We start from the raw sequence: 12584 nt of genomic DNA, 5'->3' as shown, positions 1-12584 counted from the left end.
GGATATTTATTTTTCTCAAGATGTAACAAAGCCACAATAATGAAAACTGATATTTATATTATGCTTTATGGATTTGCAAGGCCTTTTTGTATATTATTTTATGTTAGTATCATTTTATAACAAGTTGCTGACCAGGGCATCTAGGTGGTACAGTGAATAAAGAACCTGCCCTGGAGTCAGGAGGACCTGAGTTTAAATCTGGTCTCAGACAGTTAACACAAAACTAGCTATGTGACCTTGGGCAAGTCACTTAACCCCAACTGCCCTACCTTCCCCCATCAAAAAAAAAAAAAGTTGATGACCAGTCATGGCAAGTAGAAAAGACAGTACCTCAAGTACCAGATTCTGCTCCTAATGGTCACTATGTGACCATTTCACATCACTCATGTGAAGTCCAGAGCCGTCAGGGGACTAAGATATCATGGACTGTAATATTTGAAAGGAAGCACTAGACTTAATGTCATGAAGGCTTGTTTCAGATATTAGCAGCTGTGTAACCTCTCTTAGCCTCAGTTTCCTCATCTGTAAAATGAGAGATCTGGACTCAATGGCCTTCTAAGGTCCCCTGTGGTTCTAAGTCTGTGACTCCACAGACTTGAGATACCCTTCAGCTCTAAATCAATAATCTGTGAACTTCCCTTTTGTAGTTGAGAAAGTTGCTGCCCAGAAAGGTTAAACAACAACTAATTAATGGCAGTTCCAGGACTAGAATTCAGTCTCCTGATTCTCACTCCAACATATTTTTTACTAAACATGCTGACCCTTTCTCTAGCTCTGGCAAGAGTAGTTTGGAAATATAATTTGATTGCCTTGATAGTCATTCAAAAAGAACCTAGGTTTTCCTGGGTCACTTTCTTCCCAGAGCAACTGGAACTTATGTCTTCTGTGGGGGGGATCAACAACCTTTCCACAGGCCTTCTGGAGTTTATGGATTCAGACTCTACCTTTGGGCTAAGAGTGAATGGCCTCACCTCTCTTGATATAGAACGATAATTTTGAATTATTTCAAGTAGGAAATTCAGGAAAACAATTCCACCAAGTTAGGTATCAAGGACTCCCTGGCCCAGCAAAGGTAATGGGAATAGGGACTCCCTTGAGAAGAGTTCAGAGCTATGCCAAAAGTTCATCCATTCCTCAATGGATGTAGCAGCAGAGGCCAGAATGGTGAAGCAACAGCAGCTGTCACAGGTGTGGGCCAGGACACAGATAAGGGTGGAGCTTCATGGAATTACCTTTGCATGACCAAATATATAACAAAACCTTAAATTTAAAATGGAATAACATGAAAGGAATAGAACATAGTCGTTCAGTCCATCCTTCTATCTTCAGGCTGAACCACAAGAGAACGATTCCTGCTAGAAAAACAATCAATTTTGCTTTTAAAGACTCACAGTGGAGGTGTTCAACAACTTTTAAAGTATTTTCTAACCCATATGGATGCCATGAAGTAAATGTGAGGCAAGATAATAAAAGAAGCATAAACTCTTAAGAGTTAGACAAGACTTCAGGGCTCATTACTTTTCTCTAGTACTCGAGAGATAAAACATTAGTTCCTGATAGAGGGCAAAATGCATTAAAAAATCTGATAGGTAAGTATCAGCAGGAGGGATAATACAGAATAATATGGGTACCTGTAGAAATATGAAGGGAGAGAGAACAGTCACAACAGCAGGGAACAGAAAGAACAGCATTCAACACAGGATCTTATAGAGTAAATTGGGCAACATGTGCACTGTCCCTAACACATCCTAGATTTTTTTTTTTTTGCCTTTTGGAGGGCAATTTGGATTAAGTAACTTGCCCAAGGTTACACAGATAGTTTTTTTTTTTGCGTGGGTGTTAAGTGTCTGAGGCCGGAACTGAACTCAGGTTTTCCCTAACTCACTGGGATACCTAGCCGCCTCCCTAGATTTTTTAAAAAAGTGAATTGCTAATAATTCCAGTCAGGTCTTCTTTACTGCGGCTCAACAAGTCTTCTTTCCCCTACTTACTGATTCCATTTCATTCCCCAGAGCTGTTCCAAAACTCTTCCTCAAGTTTTCAGCTTTCCTCAACTGCTTTCCTACTTCTTTTTTTTTTTTTAAAGCAATCGGGGTTAAGTAACTTGCTCAAGGTTACACGGCCAATTATTGCTAAGTGTCTGAGCCTGGATTTGATCCAGGTCATCCCGACTCTGGGGCTGGTGATCTTAGTCGCTGAGCCACCTGGCCTCCCCTACTTTCCTACTTCTTAATTACATCAATGACTTTAACCACCTACTTCAATGAGATTAAAAAAAGGACAAGAACTCTCTCAACTTGTTTCTTCTCTTAAAATTCATTTTTTTAAAATTCCTATTTTTTTTTTACATTACAATTACTTTTACATCACCAAAACTTTCCACTGACTCACATTCCCCTCCCTCCACCCACAACAGAATTCTTCCTTGACACAAAAAATTCAGGGAAGTAAAACAAATCAACACATTGGCCATGGCTGAAAATGTATTTCTGATTCTGTACTTCTAGCCTGTCCCCACTATGCCAGGAGTCAGCAGGCATTGTTCACCATCAGTCTTCTGAATTAATGATTGATAATGATGTTTATCAGGGTTCTGAAATCTTTCAGTGTTATCCCTCAAAACTCCTCAGTATTATCATATATTCTCTTTTCTTTCCCTCTTGGTTCCAGTAGAAGAGTTCATCTTTCTTCTTGCTAAGGCTGCATCTTGATCCCATCAGCACTTCCTTTTCACTAGTGCTGTCTAGGACCCTGGTCTAGTAATTATCATTTCTACCTCATGCATCTTCAATAACTTTTCTTCCTTCACCCTCAACCTTGCTGCTATCCAATTACCATCTTAATTCTTTTCCTCCTTCACAGCTAACTTCTTGAAAAAACGATCTAGGCCTAACGTGGCAACTTTCTAATCATCTGCTCTCCTTAATTCCTCAGCTATCATCATCAAATCCAGTGGTCATCAAGTGACTTCTCTGGAGCATTTGACATTGTTAATGACCCTTTCTCTAAGGATATTCTTTCAAGCTCACCCACACATCTGGCCAACGCACAAAACACAACACTGCTCTCATTGTTTTCTTACTCCTACTGGTATCTCACTGTCTTTTCTTTCTCTTACCTACCTACCCCTTTAAGACAAGTGTTCCCTCAAGGTACCTGATGGTTTTATCCCCTAAAAACACTGGTCTCAAGACTTGAGTCCCAGTGTTCTGAACCTCACTAACTATGTGCATTTAGCCAGGTTTGAGATGCAGTTTCTTTTGTGTAAAGTGGGGCATATTCTCCCCACTTTAATATATAACCCACCTCATAGGACTGTTGTGATGAAAGCATTTTGTAAACCTCAAAGCGCTATAAAAATGAATTAAAAGTTTTCTTCTCATTGTATACTTTCCTTTGACTACCTCATTCTTTCTTCAACTATTACCTATATGGCACTTCCAAATATTTATCTTCAGCCCTAACTTTTCTCCGAAGCTCCAGGAGCACACACCTCCAATTACTATACATCTCCAACCATGTGTCACTAGTATTTCAAACTCAATGTGCTCCAAATTAAGCTCATGTTTTCCCCCAAATATAAGCAGAGTTTTGAAGGAAACTAGGGATTCTAAAGAGGTGGAAGTGAAATGGAGGTTGTATTCCAGGCATAAGGAACAAATTTTGCAAAAGCATGAAAGTGGGAATTCAAATGTCATGTACAGGGAACAGCAGGTAAGTCAGTTCAATTGGAGTACATGAGGGGGAATAACAAGAAATCAATCTGGAAAGATAGATATGAGTCAAATTTCTGTGAAGGGCTTAAACTGGGCCAAACTGAGTACACAAGGAGTCACTGAAGCTTCCTCAGCAGCAGAATGATATGGTTAGACTTCTACTTTAGGAATATCAATTTGGCAGCTGCAGAGAGGACTGAATGGATGGAAGAGGAACTGGAGTCACTAGATACTGAAATAGTCCAGGAGAGGGTGAAGGCTTGGACTAGAATGGTAGCCATGTGAATACAAAAATAAGGGACAGATATGCACAAACATAAAAACAAAGATCAGAATTAAGAATTTATTAGGGAAAGTATATGTAATATATATGGATGTGCTATATATATATATGTGTATATCTATATCCCAATATAAATATATCTGTGCTTATATGAAGCCTTCTTGGGGTGGGCGAAAGAAAAGGGGAAAAAAGAACAAAGTAAAAAGTGCACAGCAGAGAACAAAAGTAAACTAACAAGGAAGCAAAGAAAAGATGGACAGTTCTCAACACAATGAGTGATATTTATTATATAGGCTTTCTTGAAATGGAAATTTATTGCTATATATTTTGAATCCTCTCTTATGTTCTGCTGTGCACATGACATTTTTTTCTTTTCTTATTTTGTACTTAGGTTTTAATATTTAAGTTTATGTTTCTTTTTCTTTTCTTTTTTTTTTTTTTAAAGCAATTGGGGTTAAGTAACTTACTTAAGGTTACACGGCCAGTTATTTCTGGGTGTGGTGCTAAGTATCTGAGCCCAGATTCAATCCCAAGTCATCCCAACTCTGGGGCCAGTGCTCTTACTCATTGTGCTACCTGGCCACCCCAAAGATTAAAAAAATTTTTTTTTTTGCTTTTGGGAAGGCAGTTGGGGTTAAATGACTTGCCCAAGGCCACAAAGCTAGTTTTTGTGTTACATGTCTGAGGCTGGATTTGAACTCAGGTCCTCCTGACTCTAGGGCTGGTGCTCTATTCACTGCGCGACCTAGTTGCCCCTCTTTTTCTTTTCTTATTGTATATTTAAGTTTTAGTAACAAAAAAAAAAGAAAGGGACAGATAACAGGAAAAAAACCTGACAAAATAAAATATTAACTTTTGATTTTCTATTTGAAACCATTCTGTAATTAATTCTGTTCTTTAACTGCCTGCGACATGTTTCTTTGTCTCTGAGTTAAGTTCAGAAGTTCTTGAGTGCAGAAGTTCAGTTTTCCTTTATGAATTAAGTTTTAAAAGTTGTTTCCCTAAAAATCACTTTAACCAAAAGAAAACTGATCTCTATACAGCCTTGCATACCCATGTACAATTAGGGAAGGTCTGTTACCCTACTAACAAGACTTACAGAATTGTCTGTTAATCTCTGTTCAATTAAGAACTCTTCTCAATCAACCTTTCTGGACAGCAGGATGGAATTTGTTACCCCCAAATGTCCAGTCAATCATACTGTTACTGCTAACTATGATACTTCTGACTTTGTAACCAATCACATTCTTTTCTACCTGTGATGCTTCCTATTTTCTGTTCTCTTGTACTTCACAAAACTATGTGAAGGCTAGTTAGCCCTACCTCACAGCAAGGACCCTAGCATATCCAGGATGGTTGTTAGCACAAGTTCTTTGATCTGCTTTATTAAAGGAAAACAATTTAAAAGTGGTTAACAATCTGGGGGAAAAAGTCAACAACCCAAACTTCAGAAAATACAAACAGAAATTATAAGCAGACAGAAATACAGAGAAAATAACACAATTCAACAGACTAACAGACAGGGTTTCTAGCTGTCTGACCATTACATACATACATAGTTAGTTGCCAGAGAAAGAAGCACCAACATTTGGGTTTTCAAACCTGGGGGGCTCAACTGCTACCCTGAGTCTCATCTAGCCAAATCACACAACTCTTCCCATAAGAGAGCCCCAAACCAAATGTTAACCTCAGAGTACATAAACACTTCTTCAGGGTCAGAGGGCATGAAAACCCTCATGACCCACTGCCTAATTACAAAGTGACAAAAGGTGTGGGCCTTCCTGAAAAACAAGCCTCCCATAATCAAGCCCTTCCTGTTGGACTCCATGGAAGCCCATTAAGGGGCTGGGAAGATCTTCAAATTCCCTTACCATTACACTTGCTGAGGAGTCCAAGACCCATTTTGTTGTTGACTACTAGTCTCACTAATAAAATGAATGTGCTTAGAACTTTATTGTCTCAATTTGCCTTAATTTTCAAACTTAACACCTGTTTATATTTGTTGCAGTTTCTTACCTCCCACCACTTCTCAACCTCTTCTAATCTGGCTTCCTTCCCCATTACTTGGCTGAAATTGCTGACTCCAAGGTTACCAATGATTTCTTCACTGAAAAAATCTAATAACTTTTTCCTTAGTTCTCATCTTTCTTCACCTCTCTGAAGCATCTGACATTGATAACTAACCCTTTCTTCTAAGCACTCCCTGGTTTTTCTTTTCTTTTCTTTTTGGAGGGGAGAAGGTAGGGCAATTGAGGTTAAGTGACTTGCCCAAGGTCACATGGCTAGTTTTTATCTTACATGTCCGAGGCCGAATTTGAACTCGGTTCCTCCTGATTCCTGGGCTGGTGCTCTATTCACTGTGCTACCTAGCCGCCCCTCCTCCCTGGTTTTTCATGATACTGCTCTGTGACAATCCTTTTCCTATCTGTTTGACCAGTCCTTCTATATTTCCTCTGTTTCTGAACCATATCCTGACCATATGGCTAGTTGTATTCAGCACCCTGTCCTAGGCTTTTTCTTTTCTCTATATACTTTTTCAGTGATCTCATCAGGTCTCATAGATCCAACTATTATCTCTATGCCACTGACTCTCACATCTAAATTTCAAGCTTCCATCCCTCTCATAAGCTCTAGTCCAACATCTCTAACTATTTTCCAGGCATGTCCACTGGAATATCCCATAGGTATATCAGTTTGTCAAAAACTAAATTCATCTTCCCCTCTAAACCTGTACCACCTCCTAACATCTCTATTTCTGTCTTCCAATCATACAAGTTCAAAACTAATGAGTCATGTGTACTTGACTTTTCCCTCTCACTGACCTCCTATGCCCAGTCAGTTGCCTAGTTTTGTGTACTCCCACATAATTTTTTGTACAGATACCTTTATTTTTATAAAACAATCATTCCATTTCAGGCCCTCACCACCTCTCATTTTAACTATCCACAAGCAATTTGTTGCTCCTGTCTCAGGGCTACAGGTGCTCCAGAACTAGAACAAGAGGCCATTGTAGCCAAGTCTTAGACCTAGAAGACATGTCCTTGAGGAACGATCTGATTCAAAACATTCCACCCCCTGGTTTTCCTGAAGAACAACTCTTGTCCAACAATACTCTGCCAGGGCTCATTCTCCAAAGGTTAGTTACCTCCTACTCCTTATTCTCACAAAGTTACTACTATTTTAGTTCACTATCACCTTTCATCTAAATCATTGCAACAGCTTCTTAATTACCATGTGTGTGTGACTCCACTCTTCAATCATCTATAGTAGGCTCCCTACTGCCCTTCAGATAAAATATTAACTCCTTGGTTAGGCTTTTAAAGCTTTTCACAATCTATCTTTCCAGCCTTTTTAAACATTACTCCTTTTGTACTCTGAACTATATTGGCTTTCTGTCACTCTATCTTCTCTTTCCTTACCTTTGCATGGGCCATAACCAATGCCTGGGATACACTACCTCCTCACCCTCTCTTCAAGAATCCTTCTGGGGCGGCTAGGTGTCGAAGTGAGCAAAGTGGGTCCCGGAGTCAGACTGACCTGAGTTTGGTTCAGGCCTCAGACACTTAACACCCACACACACACACAAAAATTAGCAGTGTAACCTTGGGTAAATTACTTAACCCCAATTGCCCTCCAAAAGGCAAAAAAAAAAAAGAATCCTTCTCTTCTTTCAAATTACAGCTCAAGGACCACTTTTCTTCATGAAGCATTTCCTGACTTTTCTAATTGCTAGCTCTTTCCCCCCCTTGATTTCACTACTTGGCATTTACTCTATTTAGATTTATTCCGTGTATATATATGTATTTGTTTTATCTATTAGAACGTAAGCTTTCAAGTATGGTTTTTTTGATTCATTGTGTTTTTATCTCCAGCAATCAACATGGTATCTGGCACATAGTAGATGCTTCTGTTGAATCACTATTCTCAAAATCCCTGTCATACTGTACCCCTGTGTGCCAAAGAGATGTTTGTAAAGAACTCAGCACAGTGCCTGACACAAAGTAGTCACTTAATAAAAGCCCGTCCCTTTCCCTTGTTCCTTCAAAGAACACACCTCTTCCTTTCTAACTCTTTCACCCCAATTCAACTTTATCTTATCCCTTCACTGTGCCACTACAAGTCTGCTGGTCCTTTTCACAGCAATACAAATATAACAAACTTTCCCATTGTAGACTTCACAAACTGCTTCTGCTCTTTGGGTCTAAGACCTGCTTGGCTTCTGGCAGATGACATCTATGACCTTCTTTTCCAGTTCTAATTTTACTTTCTCTCATACCCCTAAACTCAATGGTCCTGAAGTTGGAGTCTGAACCCTTCTTCCTCCCCTTTGCCACTTCCAAATTTTCCCTTTACCACCATTATTTAGCAACCCTCTCCCCTCTGAGGTTCAAACTATCCAAATTTATCATTCAAACCAGATCCAGAGAGTTGTTATCTACTAACCCCCAGGATATCTTCTTTTTTTAATGAGTTCAATTTTATTCATTCAGTCAGTCATATCCAATTCTTTGTAACCCCATTTGGGGTTTTCTTGGCAAAGGTACTATAGTGGTTTGCCATTTCCTGCTCCATCTCATAAATGAAGAAACTGAGGCAAACAGTATTAAGCCCAGGGTCACACAACTAGTAAGTGTCTGAGGCTGTATTTGAACTTAGGTCCTCTTGACTCTAGGGTCGGCACTCTATCCACTGTGCCTGCCGCTGTTAATAAATTCAGTGCCCAATCTCAATTCCTGCTATCATGGGGGTTATCAACCTCCTTAATTTCCAGTTACTTAAATCTATTCAGATGCTATAATTTGCTCCTCCAAATCTACCTCAGCTACATAAAAAATGCTACATCCTTAATCTTGCAATCATCTCCCCGATCAAGAAATTCCTTTTATCTGATAATATTGCTAAACCTATTCTTGATCCTTACAATGATGTCTAATCCCTCCCCCATCAATATTTTGTCAGTTCTATACCCCTCCTCTACTTAAACACTCCTCTGTTCCCAATCTCTGTCTTTTAGAGAGACAGTTCAATTCTACCCAATTCTTTACTCTCAAATTCCTTGACAAAGGGATTCCCAATCACTATCCACACCTTGCTAAACCCCAACCTAGAACGACTTCCACCCTGTGCCTACTTGGGTGCTGCTGAATAAGAAGTTATCTAATCTTAACTCTGCTAATACTGCAGCAATCTTTTTACTCCTTCCTAACAGAATTCACATCCATCTTTCCACCACAGCTATTAAAAAGATCTTTCCTCAAGCTTCCATAGCACTTCCCTCCTACCTTTTTTAGCTGAAGTCCAGTATGACTTCATTAGAAGTTTCATAGAAAATTGAGGTCATTCACCAAGAATTTCCTCATCTCCCCTCTCCTCATCTCATAATCTAACCTCTCTCTTGACCTTCAGCCCAGCATTTCTAAATACCTATGAATGACCTATAGACCTCTTAAACTCAACATTTCCAAACTAAACTCATTTTTTCCCCAAACCCTCTTCTCTTCCTAATGTCCCTACTGCTGCTCAGAATTAACCCTTCCTAGATTAGCCTGTTGCATACAATTTCTACATGATCTCTGTTTTTGTCAGAGTATAAGGGAAAAGAAACTTTAATCCATTCAAACTAGACTACTAGCTAATTATGTGTCTCCTCCTGTCTCCCCACAGCAGCCCCACCCCCAACTCCCTCAGTGCTTCAATTTATTTTATCCAGTGCCTATGTGTAAGGCACTTTCTTCCCTTCACATCTTTACCTGTTGAAATTGTATTCCTTCAAGCCCCCTCTCAAGAAATACCTCCTCCATGAAGTTTTCCTACACCACTCCTGCATCTCAATTAGAAACAAACCTTTTCCTCCCCCTAAAAAAAGAAATAGACCCTCCCCCTCAAATCTCAACTTTCTCCAATGAACATTTCCTATGTATTTTTACACATTCTGATTTGTACTAAAATTGTCTGAATATATCTCCCTATTAGTCTGTAAATTCCCTGAGGGCAAGGAACATTTTTAATTTTGTCCTCATATCCCCAGCATGAAGAGTCAGCCTGAAGTAGCCTAGAGAGTTGGCTTCATACCCACATCAGACACAAACTGGCTTTGTGAGTCTAGGCAAGTCACTTAACCTTTAGTGCTCTGGAGTCTAAACAGCAAAAACTCTAAGCTGTGGAGAAGGTGCCAGCTTGAACTGGTAAAGGAAGTCTGTTCATACTAATGAAATAACAGGGCCAGTTTACTATCCTTTAGTTAGCATCATGATGAAATGGGAAAAAGCAAGCAGGATAAGAAGCCAGGAAACATAGATTCTGCTGCTATCCCTTGCCACTAGTGTTCTGTGTGAATCTGAGTAATAATAACTGAGTCAGGAAGATTAAATCCTAACCCCCATCAAAAAAAAAAATATTGGATGTGTGTCCCTGGGCAAGTCATTTAGCACCTGTGTAGTTTTTTAAGGTTTTACAAAGTGTTTGACAACTATTATTATCTTATTTGGTCCTTTAAATAACTCTGGAATGTAGGTACCACTATTAACACCTCTATTTTACAGATGAGGGAACTGAGGCAAATGGAAGTTAAGTAATTAATTAAGTAATAAAAAAAAGGATAAGTATCTGAGAAGAAATGAAAAAGCAGGTCTTCCTGACTCCACTGCACCACTAAGAAGATGCCAACTTGTCCAGGTAAAGAGAATTTCCCCCTAATGAACTCCATAAACCAATGAAATCACAGATCTGGACAAAAAATAATTACTGACATTTACATGACAACTTAAAACCTGCAAAACCCTTTACATACATTGTCATTATTTGAGCCTCACAATAATTCTGTGAAATAGATAATAACTACTACTATTACTACCATCCCCATTTTACAGATGAGGAAATGAGCTCTGGAGAGGTAAGGGATTTTCCAATGGTAATTAAGGCCTAGTCAGTATGAACCCAGGTCTTCCTGATTCCGAGGCCAACAACCTGCTCACTGCAGAAAGCCATTTAACGCCGTCCTTTTCCAGGAGGGAATGGGACTACTGGATCTCCAAGCTGAATCTCAGGTCTACCAAGCTATGAATTGGATTAGTGAATTGAAGTCTTCCAGTAGCATGTAAAGCACTTGAACGTTTACAGCTTGGTTGCTTGAACAGAATGCTGACCTGGCAGTCAGAAAGATAAGGGTTTGGAGCCTTGCTTCCTAGTTGTGAGACCCTGGACGAGTCTCTCGATCTCTTGTCAGTTTCCTTACCTATAAAAATGGGGCTCACAATAGCAGTTACCTAGAAGGGCTGTTTGTAAGGATCATAATAATAGCCAGGAATTATATATCCTTCAAGGTTTGCATAGTGCAGTAAACACTGTCTCATCTGAGCTAGCGTGACCCCTATTTTACAGATGAGAAAACTGAGACTGAGGTTACATGTCTTGCCCAGTCACATAGTTAATACCTAAGGAATATGAGGCTAGGTCTCCATCTCCCCACGGCCAACTATCAGTATAACAGGACACTTATCTCGTGAGATAAACGTATAACTTACAAGTGTGTAATGCCTTTTTGGCACTCTATGAATGCTGTCTATTATTACCTAGCTCCTGGCACACAGGAAGCGCTTAATGCTTGCTTCGTGATTGACAGATTGATGCTGGCGGCGGAAATGTAGCTTGGCCCATCGGAAATTTGGCGGCAGCAAAGGGTCCAGCGGACGCTGCTCTGGGGAGGCCCCACGAGGCAGGACCCGGAGCCGGGCTCGCGCGTCCCTTACCTGCCGATGCCCTTGTCCATGAGGCACAGCTCCGCGGGGCCGCCGCCGCCTCCCGCTGCCCCCGCTGCCCCCGCCGCCGCCGCGCCCCCGTCCCGCCCCTCCTCCTCCATGAGCGCCCGAGTCAACTGGTGCCGGGGCGGGAGGGTGCGCGGGCCGGAGCGAGGCCGGGGACGCGCCTGGCTAGCGCTGGGACCGGGAAGGGGGCTCCGGCTGTTCGGGGACTTCCCGGGCTTGAAGCCGTTGCTAGGAAACTTGTCGCGGAATCCCGGGCGCCGCCTGCTTTACGGCCGAGCCGGTGAACGCGACTTCTGGGGTCTGTCGTAAAATGTTGTGGGTGGAGCGGGCTCTAGGGCCCCCAAACTCCAGGGACCGGGATGTGGTGTAGGCTGAGGGGTGGAGGTTTGAGAAAGAGAAGCGCCACTCCGCAGGATTCTGTGGAAGGCCAGCTCCCATATCTGACCAAGTACGCATGCAAACATGCACACATGCATGCCCCTACATGTAACACAAACGCTAATAGAACCAGATTAGATGTTTGTTTCCAAATTGGAAAGTTTTGGAAGAACCACAAATTGTATTCCTCACATCATGTTCATATACAAAAGTTTAAAAAAAATTTGGAAAACATAGAAATCAGGACAAGGATAAAGAGAACAATGTGCAGTTGTGAAATTGAGGGTTTGTCAGTTACAAAAACGGCAAGAGTTCTGAAGGGAGCTTAATAAGGATTTATTAAGTGCCTACTATGTGCCAGGCATGCTTTTACAGATATTTCATCTGATCCTCACAACAACCTTGTGAGGTAGATACTATGATCCCAGTTTTACATTTGGAGAA

General features: G+C 40.8%; 1 protein-coding gene across 1 annotated transcript in view; it reads right to left on the bottom strand.

The window, feature by feature from the left end:
* The window catches only part of LRRCC1 (leucine rich repeat and coiled-coil centrosomal protein 1), a 77040-nt gene extending 65132 nt beyond the window's left edge, over window positions 1-11908 (bottom strand). Inside the window, 1 exon segment of the mRNA XM_069100199.1 lies at window positions 11748-11908. Coding sequence (XP_068956300.1) covers window positions 11748-11857 — 110 coding nt within the window. The 5' untranslated portion in view covers window positions 11858-11908.
* Window positions 11909-12584: the final 676 nt, after the last annotated feature.

The sequence above is a fragment of the Petaurus breviceps genome, unplaced genomic scaffold (assembly GCF_028583685.1).
Source record: "Petaurus breviceps papuanus isolate PSGF00001 unplaced genomic scaffold, PetGlider_PUasm1.0 38, whole genome shotgun sequence".
Taxonomy (NCBI): Eukaryota; Metazoa; Chordata; class Mammalia; order Diprotodontia; family Petauridae; genus Petaurus; species Petaurus breviceps.
Note: the sequence above shows the minus strand (reverse complement) of the source record. Positions and strands in the feature narration are given on the sequence as shown.